This window comes from Passer domesticus, chromosome 16 (genome assembly GCF_036417665.1).
Source record: "Passer domesticus isolate bPasDom1 chromosome 16, bPasDom1.hap1, whole genome shotgun sequence".
Classification (NCBI taxonomy): domain Eukaryota; kingdom Metazoa; phylum Chordata; class Aves; order Passeriformes; family Passeridae; genus Passer; species Passer domesticus.
This window is the reverse complement of record NC_087489.1, coordinates 2191237-2215632: the sequence shown is the minus strand read 5'-3', so window position 1 is coordinate 2215632 and position 24396 is coordinate 2191237. Positions and strand designations below refer to the sequence as shown.

General features: G+C 52.9%; 2 protein-coding genes across 2 annotated transcripts; both read left to right on the top strand.

Annotated features, from left to right (window-relative positions):
• Positions 1-1956: 1956 nt before the first annotated feature.
• On the top strand, positions 1957-22992 carry LOC135282296 (centrosome-associated protein CEP250-like). Its single transcript, XM_064391927.1, has 18 exons — positions 1957-2463; positions 3386-3433; positions 3579-3811; positions 4267-4420; positions 12994-13184; positions 14488-14615; positions 14794-14963; positions 15703-15879; positions 16489-16629; positions 16900-17127; positions 17506-17786; positions 18852-19011; positions 19333-19636; positions 20056-20210; positions 20737-21072; positions 21433-21567; positions 22072-22209; positions 22601-22992. The coding sequence occupies exons 1-18, from the start codon at positions 2449-2451 to the stop codon at positions 22736-22738; spliced, it is 3132 nt and encodes a 1043-aa protein (XP_064247997.1). The 5' UTR covers positions 1957-2448; the 3' UTR covers positions 22739-22992.
• On the top strand, positions 9489-12461 carry LOC135282287 (FYVE and coiled-coil domain-containing protein 1-like). The gene is made up of 5 exons (XM_064391917.1): positions 9489-9506; positions 10061-10301; positions 10896-11050; positions 11996-12331; positions 12420-12461. Exons 1-5 carry the CDS (start codon positions 9489-9491, stop codon positions 12459-12461), a joined length of 792 nt encoding a protein of 263 aa, XP_064247987.1.
• Positions 22993-24396: the final 1404 nt, after the last annotated feature.

The following is a 24396-nucleotide window of genomic DNA, read 5'->3' as shown; positions in this document are numbered from 1 at the left end:
TGTATGATGGAGACCCCTGCTGCTGACATGCCAATTATCCGCTCCCACCGTCTGTAGAAAAAATGGACCAAAGCCCAAAGAGGAGGTGATAACAAGGGCAGACTAAAACCACAGCCACAAAATGCACATGCTCTGAAAAGGTGGCCCTGAGGAGGAGCCATGCTAAAGAATTATTGGAACATATAAACTGGTTTGGGGACAAGTTTAAATATACATATATGTTTATGACCATGCAGTTGGCTGATGCAATACAAAGGGTATGTAAAGGATGTCTTCAAAATGGCAGATGTGCTGTTGGCTGACTGCCAAGCACCCAGCTGCAAAACCTTTGCTTTATTTTCTTGGTCTCTTATTGTCCTTTCTTCAAATTTAAACTTTTACAGGAGAGTGAACCTCGTTTTTCACAATGGGGATGTGTAAAATGGGGCTTGGAGTGCTCAAATGCCTCATGAAAGCAACAAAAAGAACCCAAACACCACATTCCCCTCATGCCTGGGCTGAGGGTCCAGCAGCTCAAGTAGAAGAGTCCTCCAGGAGCTCAGGGGAGCAGCAGCCCTTGTGCTGATGCACAGCCTGTGGAGAAAGGGGTTGGTGTCCCAAATGTGTGCTTTGGAAAGCAGAGCTGGGTTCCTAAATCCCATTGGATGTCTCTCTAATAGACCCATGGTGGCTGAGGGATGGTCATGGAAAGGGTTTGCCAGCCTTGAACTGGACTTGTTGATCTTCTGAGCTCTGTTGTGTCTGGGAGCCTGTTCCTTTCCCCTTGCCCAAGGGCAGAGTGTTGCTGAGGGCTGGAGTTGGAGGCTGTGTGTGCCCCAAGAGCCGGTACCGTGGGGCTGCAGGTGCTCCTGGCAGCGTGGGCTTGTCTGAGCCGGGCCTTGTGCCTCTTTCAGGTGTCCCTGCTGCAGTCACAGCTGGCCCAAGACCGACAGCACCAGCAGAACTACACTGAGAGCTGTGCAAGGACCAGGCTGGAGCTGTGACACCTTCACCAGGAGCTGTCCTGCTCCTTTGCAGCTGTGCTGAAGGAGCCCAAAGCTGCTCTTGTGAAGCAGAGACTTGAAGCTGCATTGGTCTCTGAACCTTAACTTGGCAGTGACATCCTTGGGCCATCTGTCTCTGGAGAGGCAGGCCTTACAGAAGGCAGGTGCAGCTCTTCTCTTCCACGCAGGATTTGTGCCCTGCTCAGAAGCCAATTCCTGTCAACTGGGGCACAAAAATCCTCCCTAGTACACTGATGAATACTGTGGAAGATGAGGGCAAAAAATCAACCTGCCAAAGCTTCTGCAAGCAGACCCATTTGGTTCTTGAAGATCTGTTCCTAGTGAGGAATCTTTGATGGAAGCAGCAAGGCTTTTCTTCTGCCTACAAGACCTAGTGATATATTGCCAAACAGAGAGTAGAGATAAAAAATGCACTTGTGGTTGTCTCTGTGTTCTTAATCTATTCTATGAGCCTTAAACACTGGCATTTCTCTGTAGAAACGTGAAAAGCCCCTGAAACACCATTTTTCCTCCGCATCTGGCTGTTCTAAAGGCAAAGCTTGACTTCCCATGAATATCTGTTAGCGCCATGATCTTTTTAGGCTTTTTCTTCCATGTGCCCTTTGTCAGGGAAGACAGAAGAATTCCTGTGACTCAGGAACTAAGAGCATCCCTAAAGAGCCTGCAGGCCTTGAGAATGCTGAGCCTTCAGAACTGTCTGGAGCAGCAACTTTGAACTCCTGTTATGAGCCAGGTCCCTGCCCAGCTGCCCAGGAGGGCTCTGGGGACCCAGGGGAGGCAGGGCCAGTGCCAGGACCAGCAGAGAGCTGGGATGGGGGGAGAGCCAGGGAGGGCCCCTCCAACAGCCTCTGGAATGGTGCTCTTGGGACCATCACAAAAGCCATGGAATGTTGGGGCTTGCATCCTGGCAGCCATCACAAAGGCCATGGAATGTTGGGGCTTGGATCCTGGCAACAAGCAGCAGCTCCTGGCTATTGGGGTTTGACCCTGGAGCTGTCAACAGCTCGTGAATTTTGGGGCTTGGACCTTGCAAAGGCCAACGGCACTTTGATATTTTGCTATTCACCCTGCAAAGGCCAAGAACCTTTGAATATTAGTGTTTACATCTTGCAAAGGCCAAGGGCCTTTGGATATTGGTGTTTACATCTTCAAAGGCCAAGGGCCTTTGGTCACTGGGCTTTAGACCCTGCAAAGGCCAAGAACCTTTGAATATTAGTGTTTACATCTTGCAAAGGCCAAGGGCCTTTGGATATTGGTGTTTACATCTTCAAAGGCCAAGGGCCTTTGGTCACTGGGCTTTAGACCCTGCAAAGGCCAAGGGCCTTTGGATATTGGGGTTTGAACCCTGCAAAGGCCAAGGGCCTTTGGTCACTGGGGTTTAAGCCCTGCCAAGACCAAGGGCCTTTGGTCACTGGTATTTTCTCGCTTCTTGTGGAAGGGGCAGATGGAGACCCGGCGGGTGAGTGAGAAAGCCACTGCTCTCCTTGTGCCAAGGCCAGCAGGGGCCTGGGTGGGCCTGGGCTGTGCCTCGGGGAACAGTTCCCTTTGGCAATAGCAAGGGATTAATGGTTGGCTGTTCCAGAGCTGGCAGCAGCTTTGGTGCTTGCCCTGGGGACAGGCCTGGGAGGGAATGGGGGGCTCGTGGCCATCCCAGAGCACAGCCACATCTCCTCCTCTGTTCTTGTCCCATTGGAGGCTGCAGGCACAAACAAGGGAGCAGTTTTCATTGCCTTCCCCTCACCCAAATTACAGTGTGTCCTCAGCACTTCCCAGAGTCAAGAATGGGTTTCTCCCAGACATCTCCCAGTGGCGCAGAGGAGGCCACAAGGATGACAGGAAGATGCTCCAAGGGCTGGAGCACGTGTGCCAAGGGAAACGGATGCAAGAGTTGGGGTTGTCCAGGCTGGAGAAGGTTCCAGGGTGACCTTAGAGCCCCTTGCAATGCATGAAAGGGCTGCAAGTGAGCTGGAGAGGGAATTAAGCCAGGGGCTTGCAGGGACAGGAGAAGGATTCTAAGCAAGACAGCTCAGGGATGGATGGGATGTTGGGAGGGAATTCTGCCCTCTGAGGGTGCTGAGGCCCTGGCACAGGCTGCCCAGAGAAGCTGTGGCTTCCCCTGGATCCTGGGAGTGTTCATGGACTCTGGGCGTGTGATTGGACTCTGGGCAACTCCCCTTCTGGTGTTCTTAGAAGTAAAGAGACACCTTCCAGCATGTTTGTTTGTGCTGCTGTCAAAGTACTGGGCTGAAGATATTGCCAAGGAGGGGAGGAAGAGCACAGCTGGAATTGCTGTGCTCTGGGATAGGCTGGGAAGCACTTAGAGGCAACTGCCTGAGGGGCAGCCATGCAGTCTGAGTGTGCTCTTCCCTGTGCCCTTGCAGGGAGCTCGAGGGCTTTCTCACCAGGGACGTTCCTCCAGAGCCCCTGAGGTGAGTAAAGTGCTGAGCTGGCTGGCATTTGGAAACTGCTTCTCCATGAATGGACACTGGCTCTTGTGGGATCAGAAGAGGCATCTCAGTGCTACTTTGCAAGAGGAACAGAATACCTGACTAACAGCTGGATGTGGGCTTTCAGGTGCTGGTAGTCAACCGTGACAGCATGGCCAATTCCAACATCTGCACCGACAATCCTGGGAACATCCTCTCAACTCAGACATCCACTGACAAACAGCATCCCTGTCAATTGGTTCGGGAAGCTACAGAGAATTGTGTGCGCATGTGGCAACAATTTGATCAAATGGAGGAGAGTACCCAGAGGATCAGAGGCCAATACCAGCTCATAGACTCTCTGCTAGAAGAAATCAGAAGGTGAGCATTTCCTCCTCTCCCTCCCGTGTTCCAGAGGCAATCTGCTTCCAGGTCTGGGAGGTCAGAGGTGTCCTAGTTGAAGAAATCACTTGCCTACCATGTGTAGGCCTCAGTGTGGCCCTTGAGCATCATCCTGTCTGGGTTTTTCATGCTCTACTGTGACTCCCTAGGTTGTCTGGGAGATGCAGAGCCATGCTGAAATAGAAGACTCCTTCTTCTCACTGTCTTGCTTCCCGAAATTCAGTTCTTTGTGCACCCCTGCCCAGCCCCTGCTTCTCACTGAAGGAAGGCAAATTCCTGCCTTCCTTTCCCTTTGTCCCTGGAGGATTTCCTTGGGAGGGAAAGAGCAAGGTCTTCCTTAGCCCACTGCTCCCAGCTCCATCCTGGAGTGCTGAGAATGGCATTGCTGACTCTTCAGGCCTCTTGGTTCTTCTGACTGAGCCTTGTCTCTGCAGTGACTGTGCAAACCTTGAGAAGTCCAGGGAAATGCTGCTGCAATGCACTGGAATCCCGGAGCCAGGAGCCTTGCGTCTGCACCAGCAGAACACCAAACAGCGGAAGGAAGCGTCAGCCCAGGAGGAAAAGGCAGAGCAGCAGGACTGGATGGAGGTTGGTTTTGGAAATGACACTGGTTTTCCCTTGGAAACTTCTCTTGCCCCTTCTTGAGCAGTGGAGGACTTGGCTGCACTCAAGGGAGAAGAGCCATCATTGCAGAGCCAGCTGGAAGTCAAGAGGCAGACGTTGGAGGACTTGCAGCTTCAGAGGGATCTGCTGGAGCAAGAGGGATGATGTTAGCACGGCTCTGAACACCTTATTGCTAGGCAGCACCTGTGGGAGCGCGAGTTGCGGCAGCCAGATCAGCCCAGATGCTGTTCCTGGCAGTAGAAGACAGGCACACTGCTGTGCACACCTGGCTCAAGATGGCACACCCATTCCTTAGCCAGGGATATGCATGTTCATCAGCAAAGTGTTGCATGATTTGGCAAATTGTGTTGCTTTGGGCAGCCACAGAGCCTCTAATACAGGGAACAGAGGAGGGGAAGTGTCTGGAGCACAGGTGTGACCAGGAGTGACTGAGGGAGCTGGTGGGCTCAGCCTGGAGAAAAGGAGGCTCAGGGGGCACCTTCTTGCTCTCTACAACTCCCTGTGACAGGAAGCTGCAGTGAGGTGAGGGTCAGGCTCTGCTTCCAGGGAACAAGGGCCAGGAGAAGGGGAAAGAGCCCCAAGCTGTGCCAGAGCAGGTTTGGATTGGGTGTTACAGGATAGCTGCAAGAGAAGGCTTTGTTTCTGATGGTCTCTGTCAGGCAGTCTCAGGTCTGGGCAATGTGGTAGGTGTGGCAAATGCACAGCAGAGGTTGTGCTTTGGCCACATCAGCCAGAAGTCCATCAGTCACTAAATGTCTGCCCAGCACAAGAGCTGTTTCCCTTCCAAGCATCCTCTCCTTGCAGAGAGTGGCTTTGAATATGTGAGGAGGTGATAATTAGATGTGGGTTTTGCTCTGGAAAGAGGAAATGCTGTATATTTTCCCTTGATTTGGAAAGCAAAATTGTGTTCCCCAGTCTTCCTGAAAATGTCCATCACTGAAATAGATCCAGAGAGAAATTTTGTAAGCCAAGTGGCATTTATGGAAGATGCACTGGTTTTGGGTGACAACATGGAGTTTGCAGCAGGGATGTTTGTTAGGAAGGAGCAGTCTGGGCCCAGGCAAGGCAGCAGGGCCTGACACAGAACTTCCAAGGTAACAGTGCCAGAGGCTTCTGGCAGCCCAGGCTATCAGAGCTGCATAGGGCAGATGCTGTGAAACTTGGAGCCCAGAGCACAGGTGCTCCTTGTCCTCTGGCTGCCTGCGAGGTGGCGCTGGCTGGCTCTGCACAGGGCTCCCGAGGAAGGGCTCCAGCTGTACCTTGTCCCACTTGCAGGTTTCCCAGGAGGAGGAGTCATCGAGCTGGTCTCTTGAGCACCTTAGCTGGGAATCCTCTGACCAAGGGCACGCAGCAGCCCAGGCATGCAGAGAGGAGGAGCTGCTGGGCCAGAAGGCTGAGCTTGAGGGCCGACTGGCAGCCACAGAGTGGCTCCAACAAGACCTTTCCAGGCAGCTGGCAGAGACCAGGTAAAGGCAGGAGCTGAGCCTTTTCAGATGTTTTTACATGCCGTGGACAGAATATGGAAGCGTCTCTAGAAGAAAAAAGCCACAATTTGAAGGTTATTTTCCTGTCACCTAAAGCCAGCAAAGCTCTTGTGAGCCTTGGGATCCTCTTTGTGCTGCTGAGCAACTCCTGTGGGAAGTCAAAAGCAATCCAGCCAGCTCTGAACTGAGTTGTAGTTAAACCATGCAGATGCTGAGTGAAACCTCAAGTTTCTCTTGGGTTTGGATGCTTCTTCTGGGCATCCCTTGTTCCTTTCTGAGTAGCTTGACATGATCCTGATCTTCAGAACTGAAGCTTCAACTTCAGCATTCCAGGCCCCTACCTTGGCACGTTGGGAGTAGCACGCTGCCATTCAGGGTGAAGCCAGAGGCTCCTGCTGAAAATCTTGAGCCATTTCTGCTTCCCAGCACACTCTTGAGAAGTGTGGGACAGGACCTGGAGCTGGTTAGAGAACAGCAGGGAAAGCTCTTTGGAATTCTCAACAGCCTCTGGGGATTCTTGCTGATTGTTGATGGGCAGCCAGCTGCCAAACCGGCCAAGGTCCCTTTGGATGGTCCCTCTCACTCTCTCAGGAAGGACAAGTCCCTTGGGCTACTGCCTGCTTGGGCAGCAACACTAAAATAAAGGCAGCAGGTCTACTCCATGACCTTGCAGGAGTTGAAACTGCAATCTCTGCATTCAGCAAGTTGTCATTGAGACAAAGAGATGTTCTGATATTTTGCAAGTGCTGCCATGACCATGAGATTCTACTGTGTCTGAAAAGTAGTACTGAAGCCTCTTAAATACCGGGTGTCTGGAGGATGATGTGCCGTCATGTCCATTATCAAGAGCATTAAAGAGTCAGGATTCAGCCAGGACAAGAGTCTGTTGTGTCCCCCAGCAGAGCAGCTTGGAAGTGCTGATGGGAGAAGGGCTGTGAGCAGGGGCTGGGCTTTTGCTCGTCGCTCCAGCCTGTTTGGGCACAGCTAGCCAGTGTCATAGGTCAGGAACAGCAACGGAAGGTTTGGCTGTGGAGCCCAGGTTGGGCTGGGCAGTCTGTGCTGTGCCAGGCCATAAGGGAGGCCTGGGCAGTCCCTCAGAGGGCCCTGCTCTCTCTTGAAATGGCACAGATGTGCCTTCTCTGGACCAGTTTCCAGGTGACCCATTTTCCATACTCAGGTGTGGGCATCTTGAACCACGTCATCCTGGAATATCCAGCTGTGGGCTTCTGGAGCAAGCAAGTCATATCTCTCCATATTTGCAACTTGCAGGTCAGCAAAGGAGAGCCTGGAATCCAGGCTGCTTGCAGCTCAGCAGCAGAAAGCTCAGATGGAGATGAGCAGGAAGCATGTGGAAGCAGAGCTGCAAGCTGAGCTGCAGGAAGCTCGCAGTGAAGTCCAGGCAGCACAGAGGAGGCACAAGGAAGAGCTGCAAGGCCTCAAAGAGGAAATGAATCTGCTCCTTGCCCATAGAGAGGCTCTACTAAAGCAGGTGAGTGAAGGAGTAGTGGCACTGCAGACATGCAGTGAAGGGTCTGTGGCCTTCTTGCTTTTCCATGGCAAAGCAGCAGCTGCAGGTGCAGTCTCGTGCTCTGGGGGCTCCATGGCAGCTGCTCTGAAGGACACTCAGTGCTCTGCTGAATGTCAGCTGCTGCTCTGGACAGCTGAGCTCGTCCTCTGCACTGTTGGCTAGCCACCATCAGCATGGATTCCTGCTGGCCTCTTCTTGCTAGCCTTGGTTTGGCAGGTGCTTTTCCAGGTGCCCTTGGTGGTGGGCCACCTAGAGACTGGAACAAGTTGGCCATATCCTTTGTGAATCTGGGGCTCTCAGGACAGGGAGAAATGCAGAGTTGTCCTCTACCTTTGCTCACAGCCTGTGCTGTGGCTGACAGTGACAAGCTGTGGCTGTGGCCTCTGACTGCTTTGTTCTGTTTGACTGGAGGTGGCAGAGTTGACATCTCAGCTGGCAGTCTCCCGAGAGTGCCAAGAAAAGACTGTGCAGAGAGCCCAGGAAGATGTGAGGGAGGCCCAAGAAGAGTCCAGGCAGAAGCTCTCAGAGTTTGAGCATGTCCAGAAGCTGCTGGAGGAGGCAGAACATCAGAACAAGGAGCTGCAAGCACATCTGGACTACTTGGAGAGCAAATGGATCCAGTGGGAAGAAGTGGCACGGCAGAATTCAGAATTGCAGGCTTCCGTCAATGCCCTAGAGAGGGAAAAAGCCAGGTAAATGAAAGCCTGTGGGACTCTGCACTGTGGTGAATGGATTCCCTCTTTGCCATCTTTACACCTGCCAGGGGCTCTGGCAGCATTTCCCAAGTGGCAGATTCTGAACTCTCCATGCAGACACTCCTCATTGCCTGGCTGTTGTCTTTCATTTTATTTTTTCCTAGCGTTCCGTTAGAATTTTTCTGAAGACAAAGGCTTTTGGGGTAGCCCATTCCCTCTAGTGGTAAATGTGTTATATAGGTGGGTGTGTTGACACTGCCCGAGCTGCATTGGAAGGAGTTGGATGCATCCATCAGCTCCACCTTGGGTCCTGTAACTTGAAGCCTTTGGGATCTGGATCAGCCTGGCATCTGATGCTGTTTCTGGGCAGAACCATCTTAAGGCCCTGATTGCTGATCTAGGCCAGACTGCCCTCGGAGGCAGCCCAGAAACCAGAATGTCTCTGCTGCATCATTCCTCATCAAATGTGCCCCGGTGCCTGGAGGGAGTCAAGCAGGGTCCCTGCCACCCTGCACAGTCCCAGGCATTTCTGACTGTGCAAAGAATGCAAGAAACAGGAGCAAGGTATGGGGGGCTCCTCCAGCTGATCAAGTCCTGCCTGGCTTCAGTGCCACAGGATTCTTCTTCCAAGAAGAAGACAAAGGAAAGGCAGGCTGCTCCTGCTTGCCTCGAACCTTCTGCATCTTCCATCAGGTTGTGCTCCAAGCCTCTGTTGCCACTTTGGCTTGTGTTTTTCCAGCTGGAAGTAGGATGGTTGCTGGTAAATCTTAGGGAACTTGCCAGAGATCCCCTGGCTGTAGGGTGCTGCTCCTCCTACGTGGATGTGTAAGATGGGGGAAGGAAATGTCTCTTCCATGCTGACTAAAGCTCCCTGCCTTGGAGCCTGGTTAGTGAGAAGAAAATTGTTGCTCTCCCCTAATGTCTTCATTGCAAGACTTTGTTAGGTTTGTATTCACATTGCCATCTCAATAGGAAGGTAGGGCATGTAGGCAGGAACTGCCTGTTCTTTCAGGGACAAAAGTAGAGTAGGCACATGCTGGGCTGGGAGTGCAGGGGAAACAAACAGCCAAGATGTTTAGACAAACCTCATCAGACAGAGCAGTTTTTCCCTGAGGTGCTGCAAGTCCTATGAGTTTATAAAATGTGATATCATATAGTAATGAGTTGCTTGCTGCCCTTCTAGGCTGATTCTGACTCTGGAGGAAAAGAACCTGTGCCTCAGAAGACTGGAAGAACAGAACTTGGTGCTGAAAAATTCCATATCTCAGTGTAAATCTGCTCTTCAGGAGACAGAGCAGCTCTATTCTGAGCATAGAAGAGAATTGATGGCGCTCAACACCCGGGTAAGCTGCGCACTGGCATCCACTTCTCCACAGACACACAGCAGCACCTTTGCCTTGGAGGCCCCAACCTCTTTCCCCTCCCAGCAGCATCCACAGCTGCCCTGTTCTGCCCAGGGCTGCTGCTGCACCCTGAGGCCAAGGCTGGATCTGGTGTCTGCTGCTGAAACGTTCCTCCCTCCTCTCCCGGGTCCCATCAGGAAATGTGGCAGGAGAAGCAGCAGCAGACTCCTCTGGAGCTTCTCTGTCCCTCTCTTAGCAGTGTTGTCCCACACAGAGTTGGTGCCTGTGCAGGGCTCTGAGCAATGTGGGGACACAGCCGTGGCTGTGGCAGGCTGGGCAGGGCACTTCCAGCACAGCCAGTTCAGAGCTGCAGCCCAAGGATGCCCATTGCCTCCCTTTCCCTGTTTTGTCTCCATTGGTCTCCATTGCAATCCTTGCTTCTGTGCCATCAGTTCTTGGCTTGAAGAAATTTCTCCTTTGTTGTTCACCCTACTGGCCACGCAATGGCCTCAGGAGCAGTCCTGTCCCTGAGGCTCTGTGCATCCATCTTCCAGGCCTGGGCCCTGCTGGAGGCAGTGAGGGAGAAGGCAGCTTGCCAGGAAACTCGAGAGAAGCAGCTGGCAACTGAGGAGTCTGAGCTGTGTGTGAGGCTCCAGAGCTCTGAGGAAAGAGCAGAGGCCATGGCAACACAGTGTAAGGCCATGGAGCTGGAGCTGAGGAAGACACAGGCTGAGAGAGACAATCTCAGGGCTCGCAATAAGGAGCTACTGAAACAGCTGGAGCAATGTGAGCAAGGTACAGCTTCTCCTCTCCTACCCACTGCCCCATGCTGTCTCACCCCTGGGGATCTCTCAATCCCATGCAGAGGAAAAGGGCACTGCCCTGAAATGGCAGAGAGGGAGAAAAACAACCAGCAGGAGATTTATCCATCCAAGTGCCAGTGAAAGCTTTCTCTTGAGAAAGATGCTGTGGCTGGCAGTGCCATCTGGCTGTGCTGGGGCTGATCCCGTGCACAGCTGGTGCCTTTCAGGTGCCGTGTCTGTGCTGAGGAGCTGTAGCTGGATGCCTCAGCTCCATTGCCCCAATCTCCAGGCCCTGCCAGAGCCTCCAGGCTATTGGCCTCTCTGGAGCAGGGCTGCAGAGGCATCCCCTCTCCTTTGTATGTCTTGGATTGATCACTCCGCTATTCCTCTGAACCCTGCCCCTTTATTCCTGCTTTTTTCTCTGGGGGGAAGTTTCCTTCATTTCTGTCAGCTTTGGAGCCTTTGTGGGCTTAAAGCCTGGCAAACACAGGCAGGTAGAGAAGACAGTGCTGTTGTCTCTGCAGGATGCACATCAGTTTGCCTTTGCTTTGTTTGCCCCCTTCTCCTCTCCCCTTCCTTGCTGCAGAGTGGGTGCAGGCAGAAGCCATGCACATCTCTCGCCAAATTCTCCTGGACAAAGAGGCCACGGAAAGGCAGGAAGAGGCTGTGACTCTTCGTCAGGAGGTGGCATCTCTGAAGAAGAAATTGGAAAACCTGGAGAAGGAAAGGAAGGATGTGCTGGTGAGATTGGCAGATGCCACAAAGGGCCCCTTCCTGGCTATGTTTGGACCTTGTGTTAGTAGTTCTAAGGAGTACTTTTTCCTTTTTAAAACTTCTAATTGCATCCTTCTGAATAAGGAGGAAAAGATGTTGTAGTCATGGCAAAGGCAGTTAATGCTGAGGCTGCTGATTTTCCTCCATGCTGGGCTTCTGTGCCCAAGAAGCTTTAGTTCTCAATGTCCTCACTGTCTCTGTTGACATTGCATGGTTTGGGGAATTGCTGGTGTCCAAACCCATGTTCGGATTTCTAAATATCTGGAAAGAGCGGGGAGGTCCCATGTTTGCTGTTCACAGAAAGGTGTTTGGCCTTGGCCATCTGAGAGCAGCCAGTGGGGAGAGAAGAGAGGAAAGCCAAGTGCTGATCCACATCAGGACGTGTGCCTGCAAGGGCACAACTCGTCCTGAGTGGCAGCAGTGAATGACAGACTGATCTGGCCCTGGCTGCTCCCAGAGAGGGCAGTGGGGCTCTCGGGGATGGAGCCATGGAAACTCTGCACAGGAGAGGTGGAAAACCACTCCTGTCAGCCCAGCCCCAGGGAAGGAAAGGCTGGGAATGTTTGCTCTTCCCTTCCTCCCTTATGGAGAGCACATCCTCCTGGCACTGCCTGAATCCTGCTTAGCGTGGACTTGAAATCCTGGCTGCAGTTCTGGCAGCTCCTCCCCAAAGGAGCACTGGAGTGGAGCTGCAAGAGGTCAGGGAAGGGCAGAAAGGAAGCTGGGACGAGCTGAGCCAGCTGGGAAAGATGCAGCATCACCAGGGGGCCCAGCAAAGGTCTGCAGCATCCCGAGGGGCAGAGAGAGAGAGAAGGGCAGCCTGTGCCTGCCCCTGCAGCAGGAGTCCAGATCTGGTATGAAAAGCAAACTGAGAGAGGGAATGAGTGACCCTTTTTCTCCCTGTTTTGGCAGCATGATGAGGAATTGTACCAGCAGCACATGAGATACCTGGAAAAGAAGAATGAAATGCCTGCACCTGAGATGCCAAATGATAAGGAAAATACTGAAGACTTGGAAGTGGAGAGGGAAGACATGCAAGAGAAGTCGGAGCATGGGGCTGCTGCTTTGAAGAAATTAAGGGACAACACTCAAGTACTGAGTGCTGCACTGAACAAGAGTGAAATTGCCAAAGGGGCTCTGAAGAAGCGCTTGGACATCCCGAAAGGAAAGATCCAGGCAGGCAGAGGCATTGGCTTTCAGTCCAGTCCAGTGTCCCTGAATTATTCCAGTGGTGTTTCCCATGAAGGGGTGGGTCTCTGTCCCTGTCAGTGCAGGCCTGCTTGGGTAAAGCAGCCCGGGCTGCAGCAGGCAGCCTTGTCTGTCTGCCTGCGTCCAGCCAGAGACCATTGACTTCCTGATTGTTTCCTGCATTACCTAGAATGAACAATCCAGCTCTGGAACTTGCTGCTCAAATCAGCTCCAGGCCAAAAGCTGGGCACAGGGAGCTGCTTCCCCTGTGCCAGTGCTAGGGGAGGCAACCCATGGGGGTTTGGATTGGGTGTGGGAAGTAATGGAGCAGGTGATTGGAGTGATGGACTAAAGTGAGTTGAGTTTTGGATCAATGGCTGAAAATCAGTTACACTCCTGGTGCTCAGAGTAAATTGTATTTGCAACTGTGGAAGAGGCAGTGTTTTTGGGTGACAACACAGAGTTTGGAGTAGGGATGTTAGTTGGGAAGGAGCAGTCTGGGCCCAGGCAAGGCAGCAGGGCCTGACACAGCACTTCCAAGGTAACAGTGCCAGGGGCTTCTGGCAGCCCAGGCTATCAGAGCGGCATAGGGCAGATGCTGTGAAACTTGGAGCCCAGAGCACAGGTGCTCCTTGTCCTCTGGCTGCCTGCGAGGTGGCACTGGCTGGCTCTGCACAGGGCTCCCGAGGAAGGGCTCCAGCTGTACCTTGTCCCACTTGCAGGTTTCCCAGGAGGAAGAGCCATCGAGCTGGTCTCTTGAGCACCTTAGCTGGGAATCCTCTGACCAAGGGCACGCAGCAGCCCAGGCATGCAGAGAGGAGGAGCTGCTGGGCCAGAAGGCTGAGCTTGAGGGCCGACTGGCAGCCACAGAGTGGCTCCAAAAAGACCTTTCCAGGCAGCTGGCAGAGACCAGGTAAAGGCAGGGAGCTGAGCATTTTCAGATGTTTTTACATGCCATGGATAGAATATGACTCATGGAAGAGTCTCAAGAAGAAAAAAGCCACAATGTGAAGGTTAGTTTTCGGCCACCTAAAGCCAGCAAAGTTCTTGTGAGCCTTGGGATCCTCTTTGTGCTGCTGAGCAACTCCTGTGGGAAGTCAAAAGCAATCCACCCAGCCCTGAACTGAGCAGTAGTTGAACCATGCAGATGCTGAGTGAAACCTCAAGTTTCTCTTGGATTTGGCTCCTTCTTCTGGGCATTCTGGGCATCCCTTGTTCCTTTCTGAGTAGCTTGACATGATCCTGATCTTCAGAACTGAAGCTTCACCTTCAGCATTCCAGGCTCTTCCCTTGGCACGTTGGGAGTAGCACGCTGCCATTCAGGGTGAAGCCAGAGGCTCCTGCTGAAAATCTTGAGCCATTTCTGCTTCCCAGCACACTCTTGAGAAGTGTGGGACAGGACCTGGAGCTGGTTAGAGAACAGCAGGGAAAGCTCTTTGGAATTCTCAACAGCCTCTGGGGATTCTTGCTGATTGTTGATGGGCAGCCAGCTGCCACACCGGCCAAGGTCCCTTTGGATGGTCCCTCTCACTCTGTCAGGAAGGACAAGTCCCTTGGGCTACTGCCTGCGTGGCCTGCAACCCTAAAATAAAGGCAGCAGGTCTACTCCATGACCTTGCAGTAGTTGAAACTGCAATCTCTGCATTCAGGAAGTTGTCATTGAGACAAAGATATTTGCCGATATTTACAAGTGCTGCCATGACCATGAGATTTTACTGTGTCTGAAAAGTAGTTCTGAAGCCTCTTAAATACCGGGTGTCTGGAAGCTGATGTGCCTTCATGTCCAATATCAAGAGTAGTAAAAAGTCAGGATTCAGCCAGGACAAGAGTCTGTTGTGTCCCCCAGCAGAGCAGCTTGGAAGTGCTGATGGGAGAAGGGCTGTGAGCAGGGGCTGGGCTTTTGCTCGTCGCTCCAGCCTGTTTGGGCACAGCTAGCCAGTGTCATAGGTCAGGAACAGCAACGGAAGGTTTGGCTGTGGAGGCCAAGTTGGGCTGGGCAGTCTGTGCTGTGCCAGGCCATAAGGGAGGCCTGGGCAGTCCCTCAGAGGGCCCTGCTCTCTCTTGAAATGGCACAGATGTGCCTTCTCTGGACCAGTTTCCAGGTGTCCCATTTTCCATACTCAGGTGTGGGGATCTTGAGCCACGTCATCCTGGAACATCCAGCTATGGGCTTCTGGAGCAAGCAACTCATGTCTCTCCATATTTGCAACTTGTAGGTCAGCAAAGGAGAGCCTGGAATCCAGGCTGTTTGCTGCTCAGCAGCAGATAGCTCAGCTGGAGATCTCCATGAACCATCTGGAGGCTCACGTGCTCACAGTCACACTGGACAAAGAGGTGATAGAAGGTGAGAAACTCGTGTGCTTCGTTTGTGGTGCTGCTCATGCCTAGAGAAGCTAAGCACCTTGTAAATCCACCTCTGTCCACAGAGCATCTTAGGATTGGTGGGGCTGGAGGCACTGAAGGGACCTGAGGTCAGTAAAGTCAGTAAAGACTCTGACTCTTGCTGTTGGTCTTGTTTGCAGGACAAGTGAAATGCCTGCAAGGTGAGCTGGAAGCAGAGAGAGCTCTCAGGAAGCAGGAACAGGAAGACACAGCTCAAGAACTCCTGCAGGCACAGCAGCAGCATCACAAAAGCCTCAGGCCTCAGGGAACAGCTCAGCAAGTGGAAATAAAGAAGCTCCTGGAAGACCTGGTAGGGGCCAATTTGCTTCTGAATTGACCAAGCCAGCCCTGTGGGTTGGTGTAGCACAAGCAGAGGCTGAGGGTGTGAAAGGGCAGCAGTTCTCTGGCAGAGGCCTCCCACTGCTGGTCCAGACAGCAGAGGCAGCAGCTCGGACTTGGAGGTGCGTGAAGGCCCCCGGGATGGTGCTGGGACAGTAAATGCAGCCACAGCTTCAGTGAGGGTGTAAGAGCAGTTCCAGAGCAGGTTGGGCAGTGCCCACCCAAAGCGTGGCAGCCCAGGGCAGGATCATCCCCGAGTCCCACCTGCCCCTGAGCAGATGCCAACGTGGAGCAGATGCCAACAGTGCTGCTGGCTGCAGGCGTGGGAACTCAGTTCCTTTCTTGCTGTGCTTCCATGGTGGGCAGAGGGATTGGCTTTGGGCTGGAAGCCATGGACAGGCCCATTGTCCCTGCTCGTCCAGTCCTTGTGGCTGGGGCATCAGGGAGGGGAAGGTGACACCGCCTTTTCTGAGTGCTTGGACTCAATGCTTGGCAAGGTCTTTGCCAACAGAAGAGATTCCACAAGTCTGTGATTCTTGCACCTGCTGAGCCTCCTTTTGAATCCCCTGACAGGACACGGTTTCTGGAGTACAGAAAGCCATCGCTGTTGTCTTTTCCAGCTGGGGATTGTGGGAGGGATGAAGCTTCACATTTTTCAGCAAGGAGCTTGCCTGGGACTTCATCTTGCAAATTTTTCCTCTCCTCCTCAGGCAAGTGAACATGAAAGGCACCGTGCAGAGATGCAGGAGATGCTGGAGCAATGGGAAAAAGAGAAGGCAGGGAGAGAGAAGGAGCACAAGGAGGTGCTGTTGGGGATGAGACAGAAAGTAGCCACCCTGCTGGCCCAACAAGAAGAATTAACGAGATTTGAAAATGCCAAGCGAGAGGTAATGATTGTGAGAAGAGAACTGGTGTGATTTTTTGCAAGGCTGGAGCTGTGGGAGATGGCAGGATATGGGGCTGTGTGGAGCATGGCCTCCGTGTCTTCTACATTGAATTAGGGGAGGTGCAAGCTGAACAGGGCTGTCTTTGGCACCAGGAATGAGCCCTCTCTTAGGAAGCCAGGCAGAGACATCAGCTGTCAACTGAGATTTTTGTGCTGCTCTTGTGCTCTGTTGTTTTAAGATGCACCTCAGGGTATCTTCAGTGTTCTCTTTCTGCTCCCCTTTTGGTGTGTGCTGGTAGGTGTTCCTAGCCTAAGTGAGTTTGGAGGACTTTTCTTTAGTGGGCACGGGGTGGGCGCAGCTGGAACACTGACAGGAGCAAAATCTTTTTAAAGACTTGCCTGGGGTATATCTGAACAGTAACCCAGAGATGTCTTCTGGGCTGTGTGTTCAGTCACTTCCTGGGAAGCTGTGTCTCCCCCAGGGCAGGCAGTGGCCCAGGGCAGCAGCAGCCAAGTGCTCTGAGGGCACGTGAGCCCATCCGCCTTTGCCCCTTGCCACACGGGTGTTGCAGGAGAAGTGTGAAGCCCTCTGCTCTTTCCTTCTGTGCAGGTCCTGCTGGAAGAGCAGAAGGAGAAGAGTGCTTTATCAGAGGCACTGCTCCAAACTCAGGGAGAGCTCAGCCGAGCCCGCCAGCAGGTCCAGCAGCTCAGGCAGGAGGTGCAAGAGCAGCAAGAGAAGGGGCAGCTAAGTGTGAGTAGCCAGGCAACGGAGGGCAGGGCAGTGATAAGGGCACAAAAGGCAGCTCCTGGGACTGAGGAGCCAAGGGCTGCCCCAGGCCCTGGGAGCACAGCTCCTGGTAGGCTGCAGAGCTCAGCCCCGGGAAGGAAGGGTTGCAGGGGAAGCAGAGCTGGGTAGAGAAGCCAAAAGAAGCAGCTGAAAGAATGGGATTTAGAGGCAGCAAGTGGAAAAAGCTGAGACCGAGGGCAAATCCGGGGAGGTTGCTCTGCATTTTGTTGCCAGAACATCAAGGAAAATCTGCAAGCTGAGCTGCAGGAAGCTCGCAGTGAAGTCCAGGCAGCAGAGAGGAGGCACAAGCAAGAGCTGCAAGGCTTCGAAGAGGAAATGAATCTGCTCCTTGAGCAGAAGGAGGCTCTACAAAAGCAGGTGAGTGAAAGAGCAGTGGCATTGCAGTCATGCAGTGAGGGGTCTGTGGCCTTCTTGCGTTTCCACGGCAGAGCAGCAGCTGCAGTGGGGAGCCCTGGGGCTGTCTCGTGCTCTGGGGGCTCCATGGCAGCTGCTCTGAAGGACACTCAGGGCTCTGCTGAATGTCAGCTGCTGCTCTGGACAGCTGGGCTCGTCCTCTGCCCTGTTGGCCAGCAACCATCAGCATGGATTCCTCCTGGCCTCTTCTTTCTAGCCTTGGTTTGGCAGGTGCTTTTTCCGGTGCCCTTGGTGGTGGGCCACTTAGAGACTGGAACAAGTTGGCCATATCCTTTGTGAATCTGGGGCTCTCAGGACAGGGAGAAATGCAGAGTTGTCCTTTACCTTTGCTCACAGCCTGTGCTGTGGCTGACAGTGACAAGCTGTGGCCGTGGCCTCTGACTGCTTTGTTCTGTTTGACTGGAGGTGGCAGAGTTGACATCTCAGCTGGCAGCCTCCCGAGAGTGCCAGGAAAAGATTGTGCAGAGAGCCCAGCAAGATGTGAGGGAGGCCCAGGAAGAGTCCAGGCAGAAGCTCTCGGAGGTTGAGCATGTCCAGAAGCTGCTGGAGGAGGCAGAACATCAGAAGAAGGAGCTGCAAGCACATCTGCAGGACTTGGAGAGGGAAAGGAGTCAATGGGAAGAAGTGGCACAGCAGAATTCAGAATTGCAGGCTTCCGTCAATGCCCTAGAGAGGGAAAAAGCCAGGTAAATGGAAGCCTGTGGGACTCTGCACTGAGTGAACGGATTCCCTCTTTGCCATCTTTGCACCTGCCAGGGGCTCTGGCAGCATTTCCCAAGTGGCAGATTCTGAACTCTCCATGCAGACACGTCCCATTGCCTGGATGTTGTCTTTCATTTTATTTTTTTCTAAGCGTTCCGTTACAGTTTTTCTGAAGTCAAAGGCTTTTGGGGTAGCCCTTTCCCTCTAGGGGTATTGTGTTATATAGGTGGGTGTGTTGACACTGCCTGAGCTGCATTGGAAGGAGTTGGATGCATCCATCAGCTCCACCTTGGGTCCTGTAACTTGAAGCCTTTGGGATCTGGATCAGCCTGGCATCTGATGCTGTTTCTGGGCAGAACCATCTTAAGGCCCTGATTGCTGATCTAGGCCAGACTGCCCTCGGAGGCAGCCCAGAAACAAGAATGTCTCTGCTGCATCATTCCTCATCAAATGTGCCCCGGTGCCTGGAGGGAGTCAAGCAGGGTCCCTGCCACCCTGCACAGTCCCAGGCATTTCTGACTGTGCAAAGAATGCAAGAAACAGGAGCAAGGTATGGGGGGCTCCTCCAGCTGATCAAGTCCTGCCTGGCTTCAGTGCCACAGGATTCTTCTTCCAAGAAGAAGACAAAGGAAAGGCAGGCTGCTCCTGCTTGCCTCGAACCTTCTGCATCTTCCATCAGGTTGTGCTCCAAGCCTCTGTTGCCACTTTGGCTTTTCTTTCTCCAGCTGAAAGTAGGATGGGTGCTGGTAAATCTTAGGGAACTTGCCAGAGATCCCCTGGCTGTAGGGTGCTGTTGCTCCTATATGTATGTGTAAGATGGGGGAAGGAAATGTCTCTTCCATGCTGACTAAAGCTCCCTGCCTTGGAGCCTGGTTAGGCAGAAGAACACTGTTGCTCTCCCCTAATGTCTTCTTTGTGGGATTTGTAAACGGCCAAGTTGTTTAGACAAACCTCATCAGACAGAGCAGTTTTTCCCTGAGGTGGTGCCAGTCCTAAGAGTTTATAAAATGTGATATCATATAGTAATGAGTTGCTTGCTTCCCTTCTAGGCTGATTCTGACTCTGGAGGAAAAGAACCTGTGCCTCAGAACCCTGGAAGAACAGAACATGGCACTGAACAATCATGTCTCTCAGTGTCAATCTGCTCTTCAGCAGGCCAACCAGCTCTCTTCAAACCGCGCTGGACAAGTGCGGGAGCTCAACACCCAGGTAAGCTGTGCAGTGGCATCCTCTCCTCCAGGGACACACAGCAGCACCTTTGGCTTGGAGGCCGTGGCTGTGACAGGCTGGGCAGGGCATTTCCAGCACAGCCAGTTCAGCGTCTGTTCAGAGCTGCAGCCCAAGGATGCCCATTGCCTCCCTTTCCCTGTTTTCTCTCCATTGCTCTCCATTGGAATCCTTGTTTCTCTTCCTTCAGATTTTGGCATGTTTTTTCCTTGAACTCAGTTCTCCTTCATTGTGTTCCCTCTTGCCCACTCTGCTGCCTCAGGAGCAGCCCTGTCCCTGAGGCTCTGTGCATCCATCTTCCAGATCCGGGCCCTGCAGGACGCAGTGCTGCAGATGGAGGCTTCCCAGGCAACTCGAGAGAAGCAGCTGCTGAAGGAGCTGGAGGAGTCTCGAGCAGGAGAACGCTGCTTGAGGGACTCTGTGCATGTGCTGGAGGCTGAGGTGTCTGAGCTGCGTGTGAAGCTCCAGAGCTCTGATGACAAAGCTCTTGCCTTGGCCATACAGTGTAAGGCTCTGGAGCTGGAGCTGAGGAAGACACAGACTAAGAGAGACAACCTCAGAGCCTGCAACATGGAGCTGCAGAAAGAGTTGGAGAAAAGTGAGCAAGGTACAGCTTCTCCTCTCCCACTCACTGTCCCACACTGTCTCACCAGCTGAGGAGCTGTAGCTGGATGCCTCAGCCCGATTGCCCCAACCTCCAGGCCCTGCCAGAGCCTCCAGGCTATTGGCCTCTCTGGAGCAGGACTGGACAGGCATCCCCTCTCCTTTGTCTCTCTTGGATTGCTCACTCTGCACAAGGCCAAGAGCAAATACACTCTCCTATCCCTGTGAACCTTGTCTCTTTCATTCCAGCTTTTTTCTCTGGGGGGAAGTTTCCTTCATTTCTGTCAGCTTTGGAGCCTTTGTGGGCTTAGGGCCTGGCAAACACAGGCAGGTAGTGAAGACAGTGCTGTTGTCTCTGCAGGATGCACATCAGTTTGCCTTTGCTTTGCTTGTCCCTTTCTCCTCTCCCCTTCCCTGCTGCAGATTTCTGGAAGGCAGAAGTCAAGCACATTTCTCGAGAAACTGCCCTGCAGAAAGAGGCCACGGAAAGGCAGGAAGAGGCTGTGACTCTTCGTCAGGAGGTGGCATCTCTGAAGAGGAAATTGGAAATCCTGAAGAAGGAAAGGCAGGATGTGCTGGTGAGATTGGCAGATGCCACAAATAGCCATTTCCTGGTTATGTTTGGACCTTGTGTTAATAGTTCTAAGGGGCACCTTCTTCCAGTTTAACTTTTCTAATCGCATTCTTCTGAATAAGAAGGGAAAGGTGTTGTAGTCATGTCAAAGGCAGTTAATGCTGAGGTTGCTCATTGTCCTCCATGGTGGGCTTGTGTGCCCTAGAAGCTTTAGTTCTCAATGTCCTCACTGTCTCTGTTGACATTACATGGTTTGGGGAATTCCTGGTATGTCCAAACCCATGTTTGGATTTGTAAATATCTGGATGTGGAAGGAGCGGGAATGAAGGGCAGAACGGAAGCTGGGACGAGCTGAGCCAGCTGGGAAAGATGCAGCATCACCAGGGGGCCCAGCAAAGGTCTGCCGCATCCCGAGGGGCAGAGAGAGAGAGAGGAGCAGCCTGTGCCTGCCCCTGCAGCAGGAGTCCAGATCTGGTATGAAAAGCAAACTGAGAGGGAATGAGTGACCCTTTTTCTCCCTGTTTTGGCAGCATGAACAGGAATTGTACCAGCAGCACATGAGACATCTCGAAAAGAAGAATGAAATACATGCACTTGACATGCCAAATCAACAGAAAATAATGCAACAATTGAACACTGAAAAGGAAACCAAGCAAGAAGATTTGGAGCATGTGGCTGCTGCTTTGAAGGAAGGAAGAGGGGGAACTCTGAGTGCTGCAGTGACCAAGTGTAAAATTGTCAAAGGGGCTCTGAAGAATCGCTTGGCATTCCTGAAGGGAAAGACTTGTATCCAGGCAGGCACTGGCATTGATCTTCAGTCCACTGCAACATGCCTGAATTATTCCAGAGATGTTTCCCATCAAGAGGTGGGACTCTATACCCCTGTCAGTGTAGGCCTGATTGTTTCCTGCTACACCTGGAATGGCTGCTCTAGCTCTGGAGCTTGCTGTTCAAATCAGCTCCAGGCCAAAAGCTGGGCATGGGCAGCTGCTTCTCCTGTGCCCACAAAAGGGGAGGCAACCCATGGGAATTTGGACTGGGTGTGGGAAGGAATGGAGCAGGTGAGCAGAGTGATGGAGTAAACCCATCTGAGTTTAGCCCAAGAGGGCTGAACAGCAGCTGCACTGCTGGTGCTGTGAGGACACTTCCCAAGATGGAGATTTCTGAGGGACAGCTTTTGTGGTGTTTGAAATAAGGGCATCATCTCCTCTCTGAATACCCAGCAGGCTCTTGGAGCACAAGAGGAGCAGCTGTTTCGTGGCTCAGGGACCAGCCTGGAATCAAACAAAGTGGTTGCATCAGCAGAGGAGAAGAGAGAGAGGCCTGAATTATCCACTGTGCCCTGGAGAAGTGGCGAGCAGGTAAATTGGGCTTTCGCTGCCTCTGCAGAGCCTCAGGCTTCTCTGGTACACAAGCCTGTGGTGTCAGGAAAGAAGAGTTAGAGGAGTTTCAAGGCCTCAGCATTGCTTGAAGGCTCATTCTTCCCCTGGGATTGGTTGCCTACATTGTGCTCTGCTCCCGTGTGCAATGCTCCGAAGTTTGAGAGAGGGAGAGTTTGCTCCCTGACCCTGGGCTGCCTGTGTAGGAGCTTGCTGCTCAAATCAGCTCCAGGCCAAAAGCTGGGCAGGTGGATCTGCTTCTGCTGTGCCCACCAAAAGGGAAGGCAACACGTGAGGGTTTGGATTCTGTGTGCAAAGGAATGGAGCAGGTGAGCAGAGTGATGGACTAAACTGAGTTTAGTATCGAGAGGCTGAACAGCAGCTGCACTGCTGGTGCTGTGAGGACACTTCCCAAGATGGAGATTTCTGAGGGACAGCTTTTGTGGTGTTTGAAATAAGGGCATCATCTCCTCTCTGAATACCCAGCAGGCTCTTGGAGCACAAGAGGAGCAGCTGTTTCGTGGCTCAGGGACCAGCCTGGAACCTAAGGAGCCAGTTGCATCAGCAGAGGAGAAGAGAGAGAGGCCTAAATTATCCACTGTGCCCAGGAGAAGTGGCGAGCAGGTAAATTGGGCTTTCGCTGCCTCTGCAGAGCCTCAGGCTCCTCTGGAACATGGCACGTTAGCCCAGGCAGCGCTTTGGAGACCTCTGCTTGTTCCCTTGCCTCTCCCTGTCCCTGCTGTGGCACATCCCTTTGTTTCTTCTCTCTCTTGTGGCAGCCCATGGCTTTCACAAGGGCACCTTCACTCCACTGCCTCCCTCCCTGGCCCCGTGTCCCTGCACACACACACTGGCCTCTCTTGCACAGCCCCCAGCGAGAGCTTTTTGCCCCCAGTGTTGTCTGGTGCAGTTCAGGGTCTCAGAGTAGGGATCTCCTTGCCTTGATGTCCAGAGGTCCTTTTGCTCCGTGTTTGCTGACAGGTTTCTGTGACCCTCTCTCCCATCCAATCTGCAGGTGGAACCTGAGAGGAGAATCAGAGATTTTAGGCGACTCTTCCTCCCAGACTACTTCATGTTCCCTGTCCACGAGTCTGCCCATCGAAATCGGTCGACTTTTGAAACAGAAGACTCCTCCAGTAGCTCAGGGGAGTAGCAGCCCTCGTGCTGATGCACAGCCTGTGGAGAAGAGGGTCAGTGGCCCAAATGTGTGCTTTGGAAATCAGAGCTGGGTTCCTAAATCCCATTGGAAGTCTCTCCAATAGACCTGTGGTGGCTGAGAGGTGAATGGACGTGGGAAGTGTTTGCCAGCCTTGAACTGGACTTGTTGATCTTCTGAGCTGTGTTGTGTCTGGGAGCCTGTTCCTTTCCCCTTGCCCAAGGGCAGAGTGTTGCTGAGGGCTGGAGTTGGAGGCTGTGTGTGCCCCAAGAGCCGGTACCGTGGGGCTGCAGGTGCTCCTGGCAGCGTGGGCTTGTCTGAGCCGGGCCTTGTGCCTCTTTCAGGTGTCCCTGCTGCAGTCACAGCTGGCCCGAGACCGACAGCACCACCTGGAGAGCTGTGCAGGGAGCAGGCAGGAGACACAAGGTGCAGAAGGGACCTCCTTGCTTCCTGAACATCTCAGAGAGGAGCCACGGTGCAGCTGGAAGCAGTTTTAGACGTAGTCAGTAGTTTATGTTTAAAGGATAGTATAGGTGTAATTTGGAAGCTTTATACAACTATATTCCATTGGATGAAGGATATATTGATAGAAAAATAAAGAGTTGATTCTGATCACAATTAAACTAAAAGATCTTTATCAGGCTTATTACCTGCCCGGTACAGAGACCTGTAACTTCCAGTATAGTGCATTATATCTGAAACAACATGGTAGCAATTCCAGTCAAGCCAGCAAAAACCTGTAGCAGGCACAGGGCCTGCACGGCCTCCTTGGCGGTCAGAAGCCTGAGCTAGGAAATGCCAAGTCAGCATGACTAAGGCTTTAGAAGCCCCTCTCTTCCGTCTATCGGATCCTGCTATCTCCCTGCATATCCATAGGTCACTTTCCCCTGACCCTAACTATTGGACAGTTTTCAAAACCCCTGTAGGGTATAAAAACCCCTAACTCTGCCCGGTTCGGGAGAGAAGAGCTGTCACTGGACCCTTCGCGGAGACCCGAATAAAAGAACCCTGCGGAACCCATACAGCGCTTCTCCCTCTCTCTCTGCGTCTGCTGCGGCGGCGGTACCTACGGCATCAGGGATGCTGAAAGAGCTGAAATCACTAAAGAGCTGACTGCAAATCACTATAGCCTGCCTGGGTTGCCTGAGCCCCCGCTGAGCTATCCTGGCCGGCCGGCATTCCCCGCTGGGCTTCTGCCCTGAGGGTAATAGGCCGCCATAAAAACCAATTCTTAAAGATTGATGCTACTCACCCAAACCCATGACCATGGGCAAACCTTTCTCTCAGTCTCAAGGCGTGACCTTGAGGAGCATCCTCACTCCAGGGAGGAATCTGCAGACGGCCACATGTGCCATGCACCACTTTGGTGAGGGCAGGAGAATCCTGCCATGTGAGGAGCTTGTTCATTTGCCCTTAGGAAACTGCAGCCTGTTTTTTCTCGGAGTCACAGAATCTCAGGCTGGGGGAGGCTGGAGGCACCTCTGGAGGTCACCTTGCCCAGCCCCTGCTCCATCAGGGCCACCCAGAGCCGGCTGCCCAGCATGTGTCCAGGTGGCTTTTCAGTCTCTCCAGGGATGGAGACTCCCCCCACCTCCCCAGGCACCTGCACCAGTGCTCAGCCACCCTCCCAGTGCACAAGTGTCTCCTGAGCTCGC